Below are 24,486 nucleotides of genomic sequence, written 5' to 3' on the forward strand. Positions count from 1 at the left end.
TAGCACGTATTTTAAGGTAAATACTTCATATCTATGTGTAAGGTGAAAGTGACTATACACTCACCTGATTTAATGAAAATCGGGCAGTAATTCGTTTCCTAAAACGATCGTTTCTAATAAAACCGGGAGTTTTATTGAGAAACCGGGCTCTACGAGGGTCGGGCTTCGAAACCGAAAAGATAAATTTTCCGGGCCTTCGGGCACTCCGGGACGGGTTCCGGGCGTTGGAAATGATCTCGGGGCATCGGGGGAAGCGAAAATGGCTAAAATATTGTAAAATGGGTGAAAATGACAAATTTGGAATTTCCCCCGGAAGATCTCGCATGGCTTCTATTTATAGGGGTCAGCTTGCGAGGGTTCGGCCGAGAAGGAGGAGTCAGCGAAGGCAGGTGGCATCCGCGGAGCGAGGCCAGGTGGCGGGTGCGAGCTTCGAACACGCGGCGCCTTCGGATTGGGCCAGCGAAGCTCGGATGATGAGTCAGAAGCGAGGCGCGTCGGAAGATCATTGGACCGCACCCTCGGTCAAATCAGCAAGCGACACGCGTGTTGCGCACGGGCTATGCATGCGAGGATCACGTGGCCAGCACCATTCCTTGCGAATTTTCTCGAAAATTGTGCCCATTCTTGTAAAATCCATAACTTTCTCATACGGGCTCCGTTTTTTACGTTCTTTATATGCACGCGTAGGTAAAATTACGCTCTACAACTTTCGTTTAGACTTCGTCGGCTAATTTTGACTTTAATTTTTGAATTATTATTTTTAACAGACCGGGACAGGAAATCCGTTAAAAATTCATAACTTCTTCATCTGACGTCCGTTTTCGTCAGACTTTTTACCGTTGTGCTATAAATGACGAGACCTTCGATTCTCGTTTAGGTCGTGTCGGCTAAAAATCTCTCGATCTAAAATTCGAGTTTTTAGCTATCTACTGCTCAGCTGAAACTTCGAAAAATCATAACTTCCTCATACGAAGTCAGATTTGGGCGTTCTTTTTATACCTACTCTCGGTTTAACGAACACTACGAGTTTCGTTTAGATCGCTAAGGCTAAAAAGTAGTTTATCAAAAACTCACATTTTACGACATTCGGCACCGTGCCGGTTTATCGTGAAACTTCGACAGGTCATAACTTCTTCGTTATAACTTGGATTTCGGTATTCTTTATATATCCGTAATCCTTGTCACGCCCACTACAAGTTTCTTAATAGATATTGGCTTTATCTAATATTTAATTTTGACGCTCATTTTTATTCTTAATTAATTAAACCCTAATAATTAAGCATAAAACACATAATTCACATAATATTCACATAATTCCTTTTCATTTTTTCTAAATGAGTTACAAAGGTTAACCTAGACCATTATGTCAATATTAATGCCTAGCCTAGAAACACGGGCGTTACAATAACACTCTTGGGACTCAGGATAGTCATAGAGTTACCAATTTTATGAGTTCCTTCCCTCTAAACTTGCTCAAACATGAGGAAGATTGGATGATATTCAATATCTAACTACCAAATGACATAAACCAAAAAACTTGGACACTTACAAAGGTCCAGAGATAATATGAGGTGATGATAATGTTGATTCCTTGCAAGCTCCACCAAAAGATAACCCTCTTTTTCTTCTTCTCTTCTTCTTCAAGCCAAGAAAGCTCCAAAAAGTTCAAGAATCAAACAAAGGATGGAGGCTAGGGTTTTCTGGGGTGAAAGAGGGCTTAGAGGCTGATAAGGAACCCTAAAATGAGTTTAGAGGGGTTTAAATATGAAGGGAACCCTAAAAGAATGATGGGCTTGGGCCAGAATAGTTGCCACGTCGTGGCAACTCTTGGCCACACCATGGAGGCTCAATAAAGTACATGTGCCATTTCTTCAATGCCACACCGTGGGCATCCTTGCTCCACGTTGTGGCATATATTTTTTCCCATAAACTCCATCTTTAGCCCTAGAGAATAAAAGTTAAACATACTGGAACACGAGTGTTACAGTTAAAGGTATATATAGATCTATACAGGGTTGACACCCCCACCTACGGTTGCTAGCTACAACCCCAACAGGCATAGCATTATAGTCGTGCGACTTCTAATGAAGCGGTGTGGCGGGGAAATTTCAAGTTATATAGCTCAATTATAGGAACTCACTGTAACATTGTTCGCCAACCTTAATTAATTAAACTACCTAGAGGGGAACGCCTTGAAAGTAGTCAAAGTATGAAAAGATAAGAAAAAGGATATAAATCTATAAAAGGAAAAGTTATAGGATAAATACTAAAAGACTAATTTATCCTAGGAAAATAAGATATAAAGAATAAAAACTTTTTAAAAAGATGATAACACTATTCTAAAAAGTATAAATCCATAAAAACTTGTGAACTCACCAACATTACGTTGACGTATTCAAAACCCATGTATTCTTAGGGAAATAAGTGTTAGAGGCAATGGAGTGTTGAAGATAGTCAACAAGTAGCTGATGGAAGCTTTATTTGTTCTCCTATTGTTTAGTTTATGATTTAGGAAGTGTGCTCGGATATCAAACAATGTAACCCCTTTATTGATAATGAATAAAAGAAGTATTTGTGTTATATTTATGTGTGTTGTTCAATATACTTGCCTCCTGATCTGATATCCTTAGTGTCGAATAGCCCGGTGTTTCTGTCTCCGGTCAGGGGTGTGACATTATGATTCCTTCGGGAATGAGATAGATGTTCCTTTGGAGATAAGAGTGTGATTCCTTCGAGAATGAGACGAAGGTTCCTTAGGGAACATAGACAGATGATCCCTTTGGGGATGTAGATAAATGATTCTTGCAGGAATTAAAGATTATGTGTGATTAGAAAAAGATAGAGAAAAGGCTCCCCAAGTGGAACAAGGTAAAGGAGTTCTTTTAAAAACTTAGAAGTAATTCAGGAGGGATTAGGAGTAAGGATTCTATAAGGGATTCAAGATAACAAAGAAAGTGTCAACAGTTCCGTGAGGGACCGAGATGAAAATTATGAGATGAAGAAAGAAGAGTAAGAGAAGAGAAATCATAGAGCATACAAAAAAGTAGAGAAAATATGAAATGAGAAAGAGTATGGATAAGATAGAAAGATTAAGAGTTGAGTAAAGAAGAGATAGAGGTAGAGGCAGAGATAGATTATGTGGGGAGTATGAGATGAGCCTAATAATATGTAACATCCAAAAATTTAGGTAAAATTTAAACTTTCCAAACATTTCAAAACCATCCATTGTTTACAAATTGTTTTCAAAATAATTCAATATCAGAGTTTTCCCAGAAATCACAACATGAAAAACGAGGAGGTGCATGATCAAGCCTTCGCCTTCCTGCGATCATCTGAAGTACCTGAAACAAAATCCACAAATGTAAGACCAAACGTTAGTGAGTCTTCCCCAAAATACCACCACATAAACATAACCAATAATAGCATGCATAATGAGCCTTCAGCCTGACTGGACCGCCTCCCAGGGCCTTTGGTCTATCTGGACCGCTCCCGAGCCTTCGGCATGACTGGACCGCCTCGTAGGGCCTACAGCCTATCCGGACCGCTCGTCGGGCCTTCTGCCTGACTGGACCGCCTCATAGGGCCTACAGTTTATCCGAACCGCCCAGGGTATCTTAGCCTTCAGCACAAAGCAGGACCACCTCAACCCCACCACACACAAACCATGTCGACATATACATAACAATTAAACATATAACCAGCCAACAGAAAAACAGGTAGATCTTACAGATCACTAAGCATAGCATCATCCTATCTACCAGGATACAGATCTAGCAGATCACTACAGCATACAAGCATACGATAAACCAGGATAACAATCCAAAAGGGTCGGCCTTGGTGCCTTCGATCTTGTTAGTATAGTGAGGAAAACTCACCTCACAAGTAGTGCTGAATCAAGAAGATCAAACCCCAACTCTCAGCTCCGATCTCGATTGCCTACAACCACCATGTGACTCACTTCATTAAAATCCCGAATTACCAAAATACCCATAAAGTCAAACTTGGTCAACCATGGTCAAAGTCAACAGTCAAGGTCAATAGTCCATGTTGACCCAACTCCTCGAGTGCATCTAGCAACTCGTCGAGTTCCTTCAGTGTTCATAGAATCGTGAAAAGCTCGAGGCAACTCGCCGAGTTACCAGAGAAACTCGTCGAGTTCTTCAGCATCCAGAAAGCGGGAAAACCCTAATCAACTTGTCGAGTTGGCGGAGCAACTCGTCGAGTTTTCCTAGCCTTAATGCATTCAGACACTTACAAGCGATATCAAAGCCCCAAAATATAGATCTGGTCCTAGGACCGAGATACCACGTAAAGTTGCTAACCTTACGTCCATGCATGGCATCAAAGGGGCTAAAACACTCAAATAAGTCTTATCAAGGGATTTAGGGCATGAAGGGGGGCCAATACTTGATAAATCTTGGAACTTTAGGCTCAAAGAGCCACAACACATCCAGATCTGAAGTGGCAACTTCAAACAATGCATCATTCCAAGAATGACTCCAATATGGATCAAGAATAACAACATCTTTTCATAGAAATAGATCTAAGCAATAAGAGGCCAAGGTATCGACTTTATACCTCAAAACGGTTGCCACAACAGAGTAAACACCAGATCTACAGCCTTTCCCTTCAGCCAACTTCTTCAAGCTTCTTGTTCCTTCCAAAACAGCACCAAAAATCACTCTTTAAGCTTATACACACACACAATAAGAGCAAAAGCACGAACTAGGGTTTTTCTCTGGACAAGGAGTGTAACATCCCAAAATTCAAGACCAAAAATTTCATTTGTAATATAAAAAAACACTTAATAACTTTGCCCAAACATTGAAAACATTTCATTTAAAATAAATATCAATGTCTAATCCCAAAGGTCACGTAATGCGAAACAATATGGGTGAATGCGATGCGATCGTCCTGAGCTCCTTATCTGAAAACTGAAGGTACCTGAAACCAAAACTGTAAACCGTAAGCAGGAAGCTTAGTGAATTCCGCAAATACCACATACCATACATATCAATTGGTCCATACATGTCATACATACTGTGAGCCATACATATCAATCATATATCAAATAAGTTTCTATGTGCCGCACATAGTCTTGTTGTTATGCCACGGTCCGCCACGTGGTCTTTCTTGCCAAGTCGGGGGCCACCCCCTGGGTCTTACAGAGAAGTGCCAAGAGTCGCCTCCTGGTCTTCCATGCAAGTATCACAAAGACAACTAGCACACATACTACTCTACTTAGCTAATGAGCATATAATGTGTCAGGAGCCACCTTCCGGTATTTCATACATATTGCCTAGGGCTAACCCCCGGGTCTTCCTACCATACATAATAACATACTGTGTGCCAGGAGCCGCCTCCTGGTCTTTCATGCATAATGCCTAGGGCTAACCCCCGGGTCTTCCTACCATACATAAACTAAATGGGTCGGCATTGTGGCCGTACACCCATACACACAGTGAGGAGACTCGCCTTGCACTACTGAAGTCCTGTAGATAACCCTTTTGCTGCTATTGGCAACTCCCGAACTGCAAATCCTTCGACTCCCCGAGCTATCAATACCAAATAATACTTAATCCAAAATGCCCACAAAAGTCAAGCTAGGTCAACCTTGGTCAAGGTCCATGTCAACGCTCCGAGTTGACTCAAATCCTCGAGTCATCCCCCTGACTCGCCGAGTTCCCATGCAACTCATAGTCGCGAAACCACGAACCAACTCGTCGAGTCCCTTCACAAACTCGTCGATTTCTTTCTATATATAATCGGGACAAACCAACTTAACTCGTGGAGTCCCTCCCCGTACTCAGCGAGTTCTTCAGTCTGTTAAGCCTTTTTTAATGGATTAAGCCACTATTCTTCAAATCTAAGCTCCAAACTTCGAATACACTCTGGAAATAACCTTAGAAGGGTAAAGTTTCCAACTTTACCCGTTAATACCCTCACTTAATGGATTTCACTCAAATCCTAACTCTTTAGGACCTAGATCTTGGTCCACAAGCCATCCATACACCAAACTACAACATACAAACATAGATCTGGACCCTTGACCCTTCATAAACACAAAAACCTTCCATCTTTCCTTCCATGCATGGCCTTTTAGGGCTTAAAAGGCCAAAATGTCCTCCTATAGCTTGCATGGGGCCTCCAATGGCATAAAGTTTGCACCTTTAAGCCATAAAAACCCTTAATGGTTCCATATATGAAAATATAATCCTTTGGGGCGTCCATGTCCCATAGATCAAGCTTCTTGGACAAAAACCCCATAAAAGTGACCATAAGAAGATCTAAGAAACTACTAGGCAAGATAGAGACTTGATTACCAGAAAATGATGAGGATGGAATGTTGTTCCTGGATCTACTAGCTTTCTTCTGAATCCTCGAGCTTCTCCTCTCTTTACTAGCTTCAAAACACACCAAGTACACTCAAAAATGGCTCACAAGCTCATGGAAGGCACTAGGGTTTCGTGGATTATGGTTTGGACAATGGAGGCTGTAAATGAGGCCCGGGGGTGTGGGTTAAAGATGCTTAAATAGGGTACAAACCGGATTTAAGGTTTCCCAAACCTATACCAACTCGTGAAGTTGGTCCTCCCCGACTCGGTGAGTAGGTCCTTCCACCCGCATCCTTGATTTGCTTCTACTCGTCGAGTTATCTTCCTTGGACTCAGCGAGTAGACCTTATTTACTTGGGGTTTTTCTTCTTTTAATTAGCCTTCTGGATTCCGAGTGTTACAACTCTCCCCCACTTAAACTAGACATCATCCTCGAAGTCCTCTACGGTTACCTATCTCGGATACTCCTCACGCGTCACGCCCTCAGCTTCCGCTATCTATCCCGGACTAACTGATGCTTCTCATCGGACACTGTATTCACTCCGAACTAGCCTGAATGCTCGCAACAATTCTTATACAACACATAACCTTGTCTGCTCAGTCTGATCCCCGAAAGGACCGCTACACTTGACATCCTGAGGGTACAACCATTACCCTGCGCTGTTGATGGCCTTCCCAAGGCAATTGTACAATAACGAAAAAACTCTCTTCTATTTCTATGAAGGATAAATCATCCCTCGCAATTGAATCCCAGCCATTCCCAGTTCCGGTCATTTTGTCGTTACCCATTGAATGCTTCCACTTACTATGTCTAGATGATGAACGCTCAACTCAGCGTGTAAACCAAATAATCCTCCGAGTAAAAGATTCGTCCCTGCAACGGTTAGACTCAAACGAGAGTTGTGCAACAGAGTCAAACCCCTTACTCTGAGATTATTTAATCTTGTTGTCTCTTATCCGCTTTCCGGATGAACCGAGACTGCCCTGGTCCCCACTGATCTGTTATTATCTGGAATACCGGACTCTCACCGGTTACTGAACTAAAGAACACTTTCTCAGTTGCTCCCAGCGACTTCCGAAGAAACTTCGGATATCAAAAACTACTCTATCCACATTGCCACTCATGGCTCCATTATTCCTGTTGATCCTCCCGATCACATCATCCGGCTACCCGTTGCCACCAAATCTACTACAAAAAGGTGAATGCTGCCAGAACCGTTGTAGCCCTACATCACTCCTGGTCTTCAACGGCATACCGCTTCCCGAGTCCAATCATATGGTGGCCTACTCACATCCGCACGGGCTATCTTGCCCCAGTCTAACCCATCTGAAGAACTCCACAAGTGAATCACGCATCTGATACATTCTTACTGTCGAATAGGGACCGATGAATGCTACGGGCCACCCCGCAGTCCTACGCTCCCATACTAACTAACCAATAATGAATGTTATGGGCCACCCCGTAGTCTTACTATACCAATATACTAACTGCTAACTGACGAGTGCTACGGGCCACCCCGCAGTCTTACTATACCAATATACTAACGGCTAACTGGCGAGTATTACGGGCCACCCCACAGTCTTACTATACCAATATACGAATACTACGGGCCACCCCGCAGTCTTAAAACGTTCCTACTCTATCTGCCAACTAGTGAACGCTACGGGTCACTCCATAGTCTTACAACACTTCTACACTATCTGCTAACTAATGCTACGGCCACCCCGCAGTCTTGAAACACTTTCCATGCTGACTGGCTACTAGTGAACGCTACGGCTATCCCGCAGTGTTACAACAATTTCCACACTAACTCAACCGCTGACCATGGTCTTCCGCTGACTACTAATCTGAACACACCCAAAGTCGAGCATACATACACGATCTAATATCCCAAACTGAACTCATGTCGCGACTGAAATCCCCGTCCTGATTTCTTAATACCTGCTATCAACCATCATGATAATGCGATCTCAATGTTGGCAAGTTTCCCGAACTTCCAACTTACACTACCCTCACTCCATACAGCCGCTTGGGCCACTTTTCTTCCTGGAATGGGTGTGAAACTTATCCCAGTTTCAAAACTGCTTCTGCTTCTGTTTACATGATTGTTTCTCCCCCACTTAGATTCGACTAAGTCTTCACGGCACGCGAGAGTTGGAGGATTCTCATTCTTTCTTTCCTTACACGATAGACACGCTGACTACCAACGCTTAACCTTGCTAGCGATCCATTACTAGCCCACTCCAAACACCGCACAATTACTGAAGACTAAATGAACGCTTTCTGAAATTCTAATACTGATGGCCCCAAATGCTTAGCCTGATGTCCCATTCAACCTTAAAGTCCAATTAGCCAATGCTCAGAGCACTTCTTTAGTGACAGACTGCTTCTCTTGACGCTTCCACAATCTATCCCTATCACAAAGGCTGAACCTCACCGAATCCTAACGATAGTGGATAACCACCCTGCTAAACCCTGACCGCAGACCGTCACGTAATGCCTCGGAACTGATCACGATTGTAACAAAGTAATATTGAACACTTCCGAACCAGCAAAAAGGGAATGACCTTACACTAACTACGAATAATTCTCGGTATGCAAGTGGCATATGACTTTTCTTGAAAATATAATCCAATACAAGCAAAGAGATAGACCCATAGATACACTACCCTCAACCAGTGCGAGGGAACAAATTCTCTAAGTACAGATAAAACCAAACTGAGTATAAGATACATACATGCCTGCCACATGGCCTGCTAGAATCCTGATCTCCCTCGTCTGTCACTGCAAGGTCCTACCCTCTCGTCCATTTGTGATCCTCAGCGTGTCTGGAGTAGATGGGCTCACTAATCCTCCCCTTCTATTCGGACAGTCGGCCTTCTTATGGCCTACCTGATCGCAGTAAAAACATAATGGGCTTGCCCCCTGAGGGCAGTCCCTGCTGACGTGACCAACCCTGCCACACTTATAGCAGCCTAAACCCCTGGAACGACAAACTCCATCGTGCAATTTCCCGCACGTGTTGCACTGACTTCGGCCCTGCAGGCCTTTCAATTGTTGTCCTGAAGTCTTGGGCGTCTTCCCGGGTGTAACGCCCGTAGATCCGGGCTAATCAATTTAGAGATAATAGGGGTCGAAAACGACTTTTCGACAAAAGATTATTTAGAATAAATAATCTTAACCAAGTTTTAGAATATGTCTCAAGGTTTCCGTACATATAAAGAACGCTGAAATCCGAGTTATAACGAAGAAGTTATGACCCGTCGAAGTTTTACGGCAAAACCGGCACGGCACCGGGAGACGTAAATAGTGAATTTACGATAGAGCGACTTTTAGCCTTATCAATCTAAACAAAAGTTGTAGTATATGTTAAACCGAAAACATACAAAAAAAGAACGCCCAAATCTGACTTCGTATGAGGAAGTTATGAATTTTCTAAGATTTGGCTTAGCAGTGCACAGCCCGAAACTCGAATTTTAGATCGAGCGGTTTTTGGCCTACGCGACCTAAATGAGAATTGAAGATATCATTAATAGGAACTAAACGGTAAAAGGACAGACGAAAACAGAGTCCGTATGTAGAAGTTATGAATTTTACGCGGACATTTAACAGTATAATCTCCTCGTACTGTTAAATTTAAGATCGGTTGAGGATTAGCCGACGGAGTCAAAATGAAAGTTGTAGATCTTATTTTTACCTACGCGTGGATATAAAGAACGTCAAAAACGGAGGTTGTATGTGAAAGTTACGGATTTTAGAAGTCGGAAGTGTGCTGTGCGAAAATGGGTGATGTGGCACAATCTTGGCCATTGCTTTCTCCCCAAGTCTTGCCACTAGATGGTGACATGTGGCACCAAGTTCAGCCATTTTTCACCCTATAAATAGAACCTCTCCCACCCTCATTTTCTTCACACATTTCCCATTCCTTCTTTCTCTCACTAGTTTCTCTCTCTAACCCCCCAAACCCCCCGAAAAGCCTAGGGAACCTCCCTAACACGAGGCGGAAGCCCCGGAGTGCTCGACGGCTCCGAGAAGAAGAGCTTTTCGGCTCGGGAACGCTGCTCCAAGAAAAGCCCGGTTTTCTATAAAACCCGCTGTTTCGTCGAAGGAAATTATTTTTAAGAAGCGAAGCGCTGTCTGAGTTCGGATTCACCACCTTTTTCAAGTGAGTGCATGGTCCCTTTCATCTTACACATAGATATGAAGTATTTTATATAAATTACGTGCTATGTGTGCATATTATCTGAATACTTGCTGTCTATGATGGATGAATGATTTTATACATGTTTTAAATGATTTAAGTATATATTTATTTTATATCTACAAATATGTTGGGATAAAACATGGGTAGATGAAATAGTTGGTGTGTGATGAAATAAAATGATGAGATATAGGTGATGATAGGAAGGTGATGATAATTAGGTGATGGATAGGTGATGATGAATCGCTGATGTAGGATGAAATATACTATAACCTTGTCCGACAATTTGGAGATGTAGTCATCTACTAGAGTATAGATGGCGACCACGGACTATTCTAGACAACCCGTGGAAACACCAGCAGACTTATAACCTGTAGGTGATGAATTACGAGTTCAGGCGATGTTATGACTGCGTATTCATGTGATGATACTCTAACCCTTACTATGAATTACGAGTTCAGGCGATGTTGTAACTATGTATTCATGCCTTAGGAACGAACATATAAGGAAATGTGATGTAAAGAGATGAGAGGTAAATACGACATAGGAGATGACCCTTAAGATAATTCTTTAGGGAATATTAAATGAAGAAAATGGGGATGGGTAATTGGGTTGATTGTTTGATTGTTTAAACATAATAATTATATTATTGTGGGTTGAAAACCCTATGTACTCACCAGGTTTCCCAACCTGACCCACTCAAGCTTATTTGTATCACAGGTGTCGATATGAAGCTACTTTAAACTGAGAGATTTAAAAGAGATGTAGATCACTAGTGTAAATGAATGTAAGTTCAGTTTATGCTTATGTTTTTGTATTGATGATGACATCCCAATGTTTTGAAAATGAATGAAATACATTTCTTCGGAAATGATTTGATAACGTATTTATCATGTTTTTCTGGGAACAAATTCCGCAACATTTTTATTAAAAGAGGTACTCTAATTTTTATAAAGCATAAACAAAATCGGTCTTTTCTGGCCGTGAAAATGGGGATGTCACACCGGGACCCTCTAAAGTATCCTACTTATCTCACCTCATCTTTTCAATGTGCTCCAAGTCAATCTCTCGCTCTTGAGCTTTAGAGATCATATCATTCAGGGTCTCGCACCCTGAAACACTCACGAACTTCCTGATGTCATCGCGCAGCATGTCGTGGTACCTGACTTTCTTCATCTCCTCATCTGCTACATACTGCGGTACCAACAAAGCCCTCTCCCAGAACTTGGCAGTGATCTCTGCCACAGTCTTCGTAGTTTGGCGGAGACCCAGAAACTCTCGTGCCAACTGTTGTACCTCGATCGTTAGTGCAAACTCCGCTCGAAATCTGGTCGAGAAGTCATCCCACGACATAGCATCGACCGCATCATCACCCAACTCACTACCGACCTCTTCTCACCAATCACGTGCTCGATCCTTCAACAGGCAGGAAGCATATCTGACCTTCGCCTCCTCGAGGCAAAAACTCATCATGAATGCGTTAGCCATATCTACTAACCACCTCCTACTGATAATGGGATCCCTCTCCCCGTGAAACGCAGGAGCTCCACAAGCACGGAACTCCCGGAAAGTCAGTGTGCGAGCTCCAATGATATCCATCACCTCCGTACGAAATGCGCCCAAGCGCTCATCCACTATCTCTGAAACACAGCGAGAAATCTCTGATGAAATAAACTCTTGCAACTGCTCGCTAATCGGCTCAGCACCTGCACCTGAGCCAGAACCCGAACTTGGACCATCTCCCTGAGAGCTCATCTCCAACTGAAATACTACATTCCAAAAGTCAAAACATAACCAAGGGTCCTTTCCCATAAGCTTCTTAGATTCTCCAAGACTCTCACCGATTCAAGTATGGATCATGTGCTTTCAGTAGTACGGGCCCAATACTACCTTCCACACCTATCCATAATTTCCTCAGCAGTCATCCTGAATCCTCTAAGTCATTTTCTCAATAAAAGCACCAAAACTCACTACACCGCACCGCTAGGCTCAATGAAGCATATCCTAGGCTTTCCTAGGTTCCCGAACCCACCCAGTCCACATCTGCTGAAAGACTTTTCATAATGCCAATTAACCACTACATGAATACCATCACATGTGACCAGGGTTGGATAATCCTTCAAGTACAGGACTCATCCCTACAACGGTTAGACTCAGACGAGAGCTGTATAATAGGGTCAAATCTAGCACTCTGAGATTATTCAACCCTGGTCACATGTGACTTAACGTATTCATCTAATAGCTAATTCTCATCACTCAAAGTCTCACAAAGCACAGAGCAAGAAGCATTCATACAAACGTAAAATCTAACCAAACAAGCATTCTATCCTCTTATCAGGAATCTATACTAGCATGTAATTCAAAGGCTCATACAATCAGGCATAACCTAAACAGGCTATCCTACCACTGGCTGATCAGTTCTAGCATGCAATTCTACAAGCTCATATGAACATACAAAGGCATCTTTTCTATATCCTTAGCTCTAATCTAGCATGCGAATAACGTAATCATAGCATATCACATAACAAACATGTATTGGTATTTTGGGAACCACTTACTTAAGCTCGGTCGATTGCACGCATCACCCCTTTTTTCTATTTTTAAAATCCTTTTTATAAAAATGATTCACTTTTGAAAAAATTTCATACCGAGTCCTCAGTTTAAGTTCAGACACACTCGAAAGTATGTCCGAATCCCTCAAACCAAGGCTCTGATACCAACTTGCAACATCCCAAAATTCAAGACCAAAAATTTCATTTGTAATATAAGAAAACACTTAATAACTTTGTCCCAAACATTGAAAACATTTCATTAAAATAAATATCAGAGTCTAATCCCAAAGATCACGTAATGCGGAATAATATGGGTGAATGCGATGCGATCGTCCCGAGCTCCTTATCTGAAAACTGAAGGTACCTGAAACCAAAACTGTAAACCGTAAGCACGAAGCTTAGTGAGTTCCCCAAATACCATATACCCTACATATCAACTGGGCCATACATGTCATACATACTGTGATCCACACATATCAAATAAGTTGCTATGTGCCGCACATAGTCTTGCTGTTATGCCACGGGCCGCCACGTGGTCTTTCTTGCCAAGTCGGGGGCCACCCCCTGGGTCTTACAGACAAGTGCCAAGAGTCGCCTCCTGGTCTTCCATGTAAGCATCACAAAGACAACAAGCATACATACTACTCTACTTAGCTAATGAGCATATAATGTGCCAGGAGCCACCTCCCGGTCTTTCATACATATTGCCTAGGGCTAACCCCCGGGTCTTCCTACCATACATAATAACATACTGTGTGTCAGGAGCCGCCTCTTGGTCTTTCATGCATAATGCCTAGGGCTAACCCCCGGGTCTTCCTACCATACATAAACTAAATGGGCCGGTATTGTGGTCGTACACCCATACACACAGTAAGGAGACTCACCTTGCACTACTGAAGCTCTACAGATAACCCTTTTGTTGCTACTGGAAATTCCCGAACTGCTAATCCTTCGACTCCCCGAGCTATCAATACCAAATAATACTTAATCCAAAATGCCCACAAAAGTTAAACTATGTCAAAGTCAACGCTCCGAGTTGACTCAACTCGTCGAGTCACCCCCTGACTCGCCGAGTTCCCATGCAACTCATAGTCGCGAAACCACGAACCAACTCGTCGAGTCCCTTCACAAACTCGTCGATTTCTTTCTATATATAATCGGGACAAACCAACTTAACTCGTGGAGTCCCTCCCCGTACTCGGCGAGTTCTTCAGTCTGTTAAGCCTTTCTTAATGGATTAAGCCACTATTCTTCAAATCTAAGCTCCAAACTTCGAATACACTCTGGAAATAACCTTAGAAGGGTAAAGTTTCCAACTTTACCCATTAATACCCTCACTTAATGGATTTCACTCAAATCCTAACTCTTTAGGACCTAGATCTTGGTCCACAAGCCATCCATACACCAAACTACAACATACAAACATAGATCTGGACCCTTGACCCTTCATAAACACGAAAAGCTTCCACCTTTCCTTCCATGCATGGCCTTTTAGGGCTTAAAAGGCCAAAATGTCCTCCTATAGCTTGCATGGGAGCTCCAATGGCATAAAGTTTGCACCTTTAAGCCATAACAACCATTAATGGTTCCATATCTGAAAATATAATCCTTTGGGACGTCCATGTCCCATAGATCAAGCTTCTTGGACAAAAACCCCATAAAAGTGACCATAAGAGATCTAAGAAACTACTAGGCAAGATAGAGACTTGATTACTAGAAAATGATGAGGATGGAATGTTGTTCCTGGATCTACTAGCTTCCTTTTGAATCCTCGAGCTTCTCCTCTCTTTACTAGCTTCAAAACACACCAAGTACACTCAAAAATGGCTCACAAGCTCATGGAAGGCACTAGGGTTTCGTGGATTAGGGTTTGGACAATGAAGGCTGTAAATGAGGTCAGAGGGTGTGGGTTAAAGATGCTTAAATAGGGTACAAAACCCGGATTTAGGGTTTCCCAAACCCAGACCAACTCGTCGAGTTGGTCCTCCCCGACTCGGCGAGTAGGTCCTTCCACTCGCGTCCTTGATTTGCTTCTACTCGTCGAGTTATCTTCATTGGACTCGGCGAGTAGACCTTCTTTACTTGGAGTTTTTCTTCTTTTAATTAGCCTTCTGGATTCCGGGTGTTACAAGGAGGCGATGAAGGAGGCCAACAATGAGATTTAAGGCCTTTAAATATGGTGCAAACCCTAAAAATTAGGGTTTTCATGTCCAGCCTTCAACTCGTCGAGTTGGGGCCTACCAACTCGTCGAGTAGACATTTAAATATACGCGGGCATTAAACATTCTACACGACGAGTTGGAGCCTTCCAACTCGTCGAGTTGCCCTGGAAATACATATATAAGCTTTTAAATTCATACTTGAAAATTGGGATGTTACATAATAGGCTAAGAAGGATAAAAGAGATAGATGAGTATGAAGAATCGCAGCATGTGCTATTAGTGGAGAAAAGTAGAGGTATTTTGTCTCACTCCAGTCCACCTTCTTCTTCCTATATATTGAAGACTTAACGTTACAGAAGACATACACAAATTTGTAACGATATTCTGCCAAAATTTTGTCTCACCAAAACGCAAGTCAAAGCAAAGGTATTTTGTGTTTGTGATTTTGGATTTGTTTTGTAATTCCGAATCGTTTTTCTATATTATCCTATAATCTAAATTCATGTAACCACACACATATGGTCGAATTACTTTCTATCGATAAATTTGTACTTAAAAATGAATATTTTTAGTTAAATTTTATTTTGAGAATCTACTTCAACATCAAGTATATGCATAATCCAATAACTTAAACATTAATTCAAAATATGCATCCTTTAAAATAGAAATTAACTTGCTTTTGAGGTCGAGTATTTTGATAAGGCTATGAGGAATACACACACATATAAGGAGTGGCCATATCATCACAACTCCACATGTAGGAGGTACATGTAGGAGGTGTGGCCATCTCATGGTATACATACGGAGAGAGAGAGAGAGAGAGAGAGAGAGAGAGAGAGAGAGACCCTTCTCTCTTCCGTGAAGCTTCACATCCACGACAAATTTGTATATAATTAACTAGGCGTAACCTCGCGCTTTGCGCAAGAACGCATTTAAGTGGTTAAAATAATTATGGGAAAAAATAAAAATATTTTAAAATTTACGTTTTTAGTCATGTTTTGGGCAGTAACTGAATTATCAAATAACATAAAAATTCATCAACTTATATTTTGATATTATCTAATATAATTCATACTTTATAAACTTTACTTTTACTTTTATAATATCCAATATATATTATAAGTTTTTGTATAACATTAATATAATCTACTTTTCTTATGTCCGATAATATTTTTTGGATAAAATAAGAAATAAGTTGTTTTGAATGAGCTATTAATAAACAATATTGAACTAATAAACTTTGTATTACACTATTTATATTACATCAAAACATCCAAGGTTTCATATATGAACTTTCTAATATTAAACATTGAAATTAAGAATGAAGTCATACAAAATATATCATTATACATAAATGTCATCAAGAGTTTTAAAATAAATCGATTAGTAAATATGATATTTAATTTTAATTACATATTTTGCAAGGCGTATGTTTGACTTTATGTTGGTGCGCCGAGAATCCTCTTTCTTAATTTGTACCTAAAAAATTAAGGTGAATAGGAATATAAAATAGATATTACTAAGCATTAATATAAATAATTAAAAAGGGTATGTGGATCTCCTACCACCGATTAAAGACAACATACATCTCTAGTGGTATCGATTCCTATGTGAAATTGAAGTAGTCATTCTATGTACACCTTGTTTTCTAATTACATAAACAAATATGAGTAACCAAACATAAAAATGTTATCTTTATGTCGGAAAAATATTTTAGTTAACTAACAAATTAAATAATATAAGTTTGAGAGTTAGGAGTTCCAAAACATTAATATTTTTATTAATCAATAAATTAAGTAACACATGTTGAAATTTTTACAATCATTATTAAAAAGCATTTGAAATATTAGATTTTAAATGAATTTTGGTTGAAGTGTTTTGACCTCTATTATTATATATATATATATATATATATATATATATATATATAGAGAGAGAGAGAGAGAGAGAGAGAAAGAGAGAGAGAGAGGGATAGGGAGAGAGAGAGAGATGGAAAGTATAACATATGTATGAATTTTAATTAATTATCTTTTTTAAACGGTACAATTACAAAACAAAAAAAAACATATTTAAAATATTTAGTTAAATATTTTCGACATCACCCTATATAACATATGATCAATATATTAACGATTAAACCACAATATACAACGACTGTATTACAATAATCCAAAAACGAAGAAAATATAAAAACGAATTAGTATAACAAACTTACAAATTAAAAGCTCTAATATAATAGCATATCTCCAAAAAGTGGTCATAAGACCTCAACCCAACACAAAAACCTTTAAGTTTGTTTTTTTTATAAAATTTGTATATGATTTGTATGCATGTCTTCCCAAAAGATTGGTCTTTTTATAGTAAACTTTTCACTAAATGCTAATTAAACATAATATAAGTTATAAAACTTTTGAGTGTTAAATCATAATTAAGAAAACTTTGGAGTTGCATTAGTTAAAAAGGGGGTTTCAAATGAATGTGGTTTGAGGAAGTTAAAAAATGGGGTTTCAAATGCATGAGATTCAAAAAAAAATGCTAGCTTTATAAGTATGTATGATAATTTTATATGTATTATATGACTTAAAGACAGCATTTTGTTAAAGTTTGACGGCAAATACAAGCCTTGGAGCCATGATGAGCTTTTTAAAACCTTGATTTATAAGTCTATTTTTTTATTTTCTAAATTTAATTTCATGGTACATTATTGTTGCTGAGACAGATGGTTGGGATGCTTAAAGATAGTGTATAACCACACCCCCAACATACAATGGTTCAGGGCATTGGGTGTGGGCAACATGTTATAACATCATTTTGGTGACACCTTACATGCCGCATCACCAATAATGTTATAACACCAAGCGAGAAAATTGTTACTATGTTATTAAAGATGTTATAACACCCATTATTATAGGTAAAAATAAAAAAAAAAGTAAATATTTTTTATATATATTCAAATTGTCATATTACTGTTCAAAAAAGAGTAGCCAATCAAATTGTTCGTTTTCTCTCATGTTCGTTACAACCGGAAATGACTTAACATCCCTTTAACGAGCAAGGGGGTGGTGTATGCGTCTTAACGACATTGTAGATGCTTCCCTTAAGCAACAACAGATGCAATATGCCCCATACCGATTGCTCTCAAAAAAATATTAAAAAGAGTTTTGAGTAAAGATGACAACAATGTAAGGGTTTCAATTTTAACACATATAAACTCCTTGTTGGCAATAGACTTATATATGTTATACACCTGATCCAGATCTCACAATGTTCTAGGGTTAGACAAGTGCAATGTGCATGTTCTAATTCCAATATGGATTGGGCTCCTTAAAATGTCTCAAAAGCAAGGTGTTGCCCATACTAGACCTCCCTTATCAATTATCACCTCCTTACCAATGTAGGGCAAACACGTGGAGTCTGCTTGTTGCAAATACAATAAAAGCATAAATCAAATCTAAGAGGGTGACAATAGTCCAGCAGTCCACAACCGAAATAGATTAACAAGAAGGTGGAAGTTATCATAACCTTACAAGTATAGATACATCACATTCTATATATATCAACGATCCACAACCCTAAGTAAAGCAAAACCTCAAGTTTGAGCAACCCCCGTGTGAAATCAACCATCCATGATTTGCCCTAGTTTTGCCTTGAACCACACAAGTCAGTGCGATCTCAAGTTCTCAACCATTCACGATCTGCCATGTGGCCATGATGATCGACGTGTAGATTACTTTGTGATTCATTGGTCATGTCTGTCGGCCTCATTTTGGTCATCTAGGGTTTCAAAAAGAAGAGGTGTGGCATATTGTGTAGTCCCTCGATGCTCCTCATCCGAATTTTGACAATAGGATAGTATGATCGTATCAATTGATACCTCTACCACTGCAAAAAAGAGGGTCGCCACCACAAAACCAAGACCCCAACACACCTGATGCAAGTTCAACAACCACAAATTGAGTTATTAACACGTACCCATGAGAATGAGATGATTATCATAAATTCAGCAAAAGATTTAGGGTTAAATGTAGATATTTGATAATTGTAAAGAGGGTAAAACATGAGGGACATTTAGAGAACTTACTAGCACTGGAATCAATGGTGAGGAGACTTTATCATGTGCGGATTTATACTTGTGAGTATCCAACATGAGAAATGCAAACAAAGCACTGGCGAGGCTAACACATAACTTCCCAAGAAAAAGAATAACATTTCCAATCACATTCACCTTCCCTATTCGAAGAATATTGTTCTTAATCAACTCAGTCGCCATTGCAGAAGCTGCAAAGAAGCTTTCACCTGTGATAGCAATCTGCAAAGTTCAAAGTGCAAACAAAACAACAATCATTCTCTTGATTTGACTTTTTCGAGTCAAACAACCCAATCTTCAACTTCAAAACCAACACCAAAAGACAATTACCATTATGTACGCGTTGTGGTTCACCGATCTAATGATCCACTCGATACATGTAAGGGCATAATGGGAAGAAACCGACAAAACTTTTCCAACCCGGTTGTGAGTCTTGATATCAACTACCATAAGTTTCTTACGTAGTGGCTTTAGTATCCGAGTTAATGACTCAATGAAAGAAACCATAAGAGAGCCAATAGCCACTGATCCAATGTTATACCTCACAAGCCTCTTTACCGAAGAGAATATAGGAAGAAATGAAATTTCTTGCTGCATAAATAATGTAACATCAATTATAAATTTACAACAACTAGCTATATATCAGTGTTTCTTTTTGACTTAATACAGAAAGTCAACGAAATGAGGCTTACAAGAACTTCACCATGGCCCCAATAATGAGAAGCAACGGACCCCGCAATAACTGTTGAAGAAAACGCCTTAACAAACTGTGTAACCCAATACCACCCAAAGAGATGAAACAAGATAGCAATCCCTATATGAGGAGTGTAATGTATTGTATGCCCACAACACCTTTCACAATTCACTTGCTTCATTTTAAGATCATAAGCACAACAATTAGCATTGCATCTATCTCTAACAACTTCCCCCGAACTAAGTAGATAAAGAATAGCAGAAATCCAGATCATGTAAAAGATTCCAAGAACCGCATACGGCATAATCGGGAAAATAATCAACGCCCTTACTTCTCCTATAATCTTCGATGCAACCTGCATAATCAAGAAAATATATAAAAGATTCCAAGGGCATTTTCGTAAAATCGATTTTGATTCTCGTTCTTGCCTTGAGTACGGAAGTTGCTTTAAAGATTCTCCGTGCTATTGCAATGGATGAGAGGATGGCTACCACCATGATGACAGTCATAAACACTGCAGCTAAATGAAGATGGACACGTTCCTGAAGTAAAAAAAAAAAAAAATGGAAATTATAAAGTTATGAGATTTATTTAAATGTGAAGGTAAAAAGTGATTTGTAAGTAATTTAGATGATACGGGTACATACCCGCCCGGATAAGTGATAAGACGGGTCATGGGTGCCAATGATTGGGGTGATAGCATCGTTCCCGATCCATCCAGCTGAACGTATGAAAGTAATAACAAGATTCAGCTTGATATTTGTTTGGCTGTTTAGAAACCAACATTGCAAATATGAAATATGTTATGTAAAAGGTGAACTTATGGGTTAATCGGGTAAGCTATATATGAGTGTTTTCTTTTTGACTTAATGCAAAAAGAACAACTTCATACAGAAAGTCAAGGAAACTTAAGTCCTATTTCTTCTTTTACAAATTTGTCTTCATATATTTGTTTTCCCTTCCATTTTCAACTTTCCCAAGTGTGTCCACTTTCTCAAATATTTGTTTAACATCATTCATGCAAACACTTAAAAGAGGAAAAAAAGTAAACCTAATTGGTTATTATGACATAGATGTCATCTAATTAGTTGCAGCATTTTTGTATCTCCAAACTTTTAAGCATAAAATGGCATAGTTACCATTTACCAAGAAGCATTTTACCCTCAAAAGACTACCATTATGCAAGGGTGTTTTGGGTATTTGGTTAGTAGTGAACCACAGTTCTTATTATGCCTGCGTTTACTTTGTCCTTCTGTGTAACCAAATGTGTGATCATTTGCTCAAATATTTTTCAAACATCATTTATCACGATATCACTTTATCTAAATGCTAATATAAGCTTTAGAAAGAGCTAATACATCAAGACATCAAACAAAATTTTAAGAGCAAACCTTTCAAATAGAAGAATATGGTGACAGAAATGATGAGGATATCAAAAAGGGCAACTGTTATCCATGTCATTGCAGACACAAGACGTTGAATCATAGCTAGCCATATCACTGATAAAATTAGAGGTATGATTCCTCCACAAACAATCAAAACAGGCCATGATTTCCCAATATCAGCAACATAACGCTGCAAAAAACAATGTGTAGCATCTTAATTTTATATGCAAACATTTGAATTTGATTTAAACTCGCGTTAAATACAAGAAACAGCAACGTACTTTCATTTATTCATATTACAGTATTGTACTTTGAAAAATCTACCCAATCATAGCAATATACAATGCTATAAATGGGTAGGTTTTTCAAAGTACATCTTGATAAAAAAAATAGTTGAAACTTGAAAGTACAATGGTGTAATAGAAAGAAATGAAAGTATGATGCTATAATACCCAAATAAACGAAAGTATGTCGCTATTTTTTGCATCTATCCATAGTTGTGAAAGTGGATCAAGAGGTATCAAGAAAGATAGATGATGAACCTTTAAGACAGATGATTGAGAGTTTATTGACTTGTGAACTGTCTTATCTAATATCATGCCATCATCAACCGTTTGTCCACCCATCATGTGCCATTGTTGAAGAGACACGTTCGATTTGCGTGTCATGAATTCACAACTCCACAAAACTACAAAAGTGTGAGGATATGATTAACAAAAGATGTTCAAAAATATTGAGAAAACGATGGTGGGAAATGGAATAGAAAAAATGAACAATTAGGACTTAATGGGAAGCTTGATTTCCCCATTAAGTCCACTAAGTCAAAAAGAAACACCACCTTACTCGTATAAGAAATTCTATCAACGAATGCATTTGAAACAAAATAATAATAATAATTGTTTAGCACTTACCATTTACACTAGGAAAAAGGACAGGGTAGCATGGACCAAGAAGTTGTAAGGAAGATTTTCTCATATCGGGTGTTAGGAAAGAGAAATAATCATAATCCCTACTCACCCATTGCTCCATTGAAAGCCGAATTTCATCCCCTTCAGGATAATTACATACCCATTTAAGAGTATCATTTGATGGCATTGGACAATCCCTCAAACAAATGCTTTTGAAATCCTCTAAATCCGAGTGAGTATCTTTGAACCCACTTTCAAATACTTGATTAGGATTTACCCAATATCTCACTCCCAATCCATGAAGATTTGGATTTCCATTTTTGTCACCACATACATTGCCTTTGTAGTCCAAACCATGAGTCAGCCTAATGAAACATCAATGAATTCACTATTATTTATGAATTTTATGTGTTTGACTCGTCTTTTGTATAAAATGCAAAGCAAATCGACCCAATTTTTAAGCAAATGGATTGGGATTGCCACCTATTGTTTAGTCTATGGATTGTATGATTTGATAATTGAAATATCGTTGCTTTTTGGTTGTTTTTGTTCCTTTTCTTGTTCTTGTATGGAGAATATATGCTAGGAGTGTCGTTGAAGTAATATTACCTTTAAGAGGTTTAAAAGCTTCTAAATCACACACATACACACACACACTAAAGTAAACTGAAACACAAACTATACTATCGGCCGTTTAGTGCAAACTAACCATCTTTCTTACGTAAATGTAAAAAGAACCATCGTTCTTGTGAAAATGGAGAAAAGTACTTTAATTTACAAGAATGAGCGATTGTGGACAGATTTTGGAAATCTAAATGCCAAAAGATACATCATACTTGTTGTTTTTCAACCTAAATAGCTCATTTACACAGTGTTGGTTTGCATTTTTGCAGAAGCTATTGTTTATTTTTGGCAAAAAGCAACAAGGATGGTTTAATAAATCAAGAAACATGAATTTGATCAAGTATTTTGTTAAATACTTCATATATAACCCTAAATTGATACGCACAAACACACAAATCAGAAGGGCGAAAGGGGTTGCAAGGAACTTAATTTGATCAAGTTTGTTGACAAACTTACCTTAACGGGTTACCTTTATGGAACCCAAAACTGGAGTTAACAATTAAAGCAATCCAAAAGGCAATGAAGAAGACAAGAAATGGTATATCTCTGCATTTTCTACCATGCCTGATGACGTCACCCGTCTCAATGTTTTGATCTTGCCCCCCATTGCTTGAAGAAGGAAAAGGGTATCTTCCAATCACTGACCCTAATGGAAACCTCATTTTGATTAGTAGATATCAAAACCCAAAACAGATATTTAACATCTAGGGTTTGCGTAGGAGCTTGAGGAACACGAGGACTGTGTGGGTGTGTGTTTGCAGAGTGAAACTAGTGTGTGAGAGTAGCAGGAAAATGTGAAAGCTTCGACAGTGGGTCTTGAAATTCTCTATATTGAAAAATCTAAAGAAAAAGACGATAATCAACCTACCGTACCACTTTTTGGACCGAGATTTACGGAAAATTAAGCTTACTTAAATCATAAATGGCACAACTATTACAATTTTTTTTATAGAGATAATGATTTAAAAATATAATATATTTTTTAATGTGTATACATATGATTATTGAGTTTTTTTCGTCTATATTCACCCCTTTAATTTGTTAAACTGTACACATTAGTCCTTATGACCGGCTACTCCAGGTTAGCCGGTAAAAATGACTTAATAGGGTAATTTATTTTGTACACATTTGGTTGTTAATATTTTTGTAGACATTTAGTTCTTAATATTTTTTTTGTTGCAAAATAAGTTATTTTTGTTTTTGTAGTCATTCATTACTCATGAATGATTTCTTTAGGTTTTTCTCACAACATCTCACGTGTGACAATCATTAATGAGGTGTTTGAGGCTTTTGATGTTTATGTCCATCGCGACCTCGGCTATTTGGTTGCTTAAGTCGTGTGTTCTGAACGTCATAACTTTTTCATACGAATTTTTAACGATTATTATATCCATGCGTTCATATTTTAGTCTACTACAATTTTCGTTTAGATTAGTCCTGTTAAAAATTAATATATTTTTACTTACGATCTTTATATCCATACGTTTTTTGTGAATGCATGTATGAATGTTTTTTTTTATAAAATCGTTATTAAAAA

The 24,486-nt window shown here is 38.9% G+C and overlaps 1 protein-coding gene across 1 annotated transcript; it reads right to left on the bottom strand.

Moving 5' to 3' along the window:
* Positions 1–18,669: 18,669 nt before the first annotated feature.
* Positions 18,670–23,792, bottom strand: LOC145124950 (choline transporter protein 1-like). The gene is made up of 10 exons (XM_079060429.1): positions 23,406–23,792; positions 22,329–22,690; positions 21,960–22,105; positions 21,424–21,607; positions 20,680–20,753; positions 20,461–20,574; positions 20,031–20,387; positions 19,669–19,929; positions 19,333–19,560; positions 18,670–19,179 (listed from the first exon to the last, which is right to left on the bottom strand). Exons 1-10 carry the CDS (start codon positions 23,609–23,611, stop codon positions 18,991–18,993), a joined length of 2,121 nt encoding a protein of 706 aa, XP_078916555.1. The 5' UTR covers positions 23,612–23,792; the 3' UTR covers positions 18,670–18,990.
* Between the last annotated feature and the right edge of the window lie 694 nt (positions 23,793–24,486).

Source organism: Lactuca virosa, chromosome 7, assembly GCF_052849685.1.
Source record: "Lactuca virosa cultivar CGN04683 chromosome 7, Lactuca_virosa_CGN04683_v6, whole genome shotgun sequence".
NCBI lineage: Eukaryota > Viridiplantae > Streptophyta > Magnoliopsida > Asterales > Asteraceae > Lactuca > Lactuca virosa.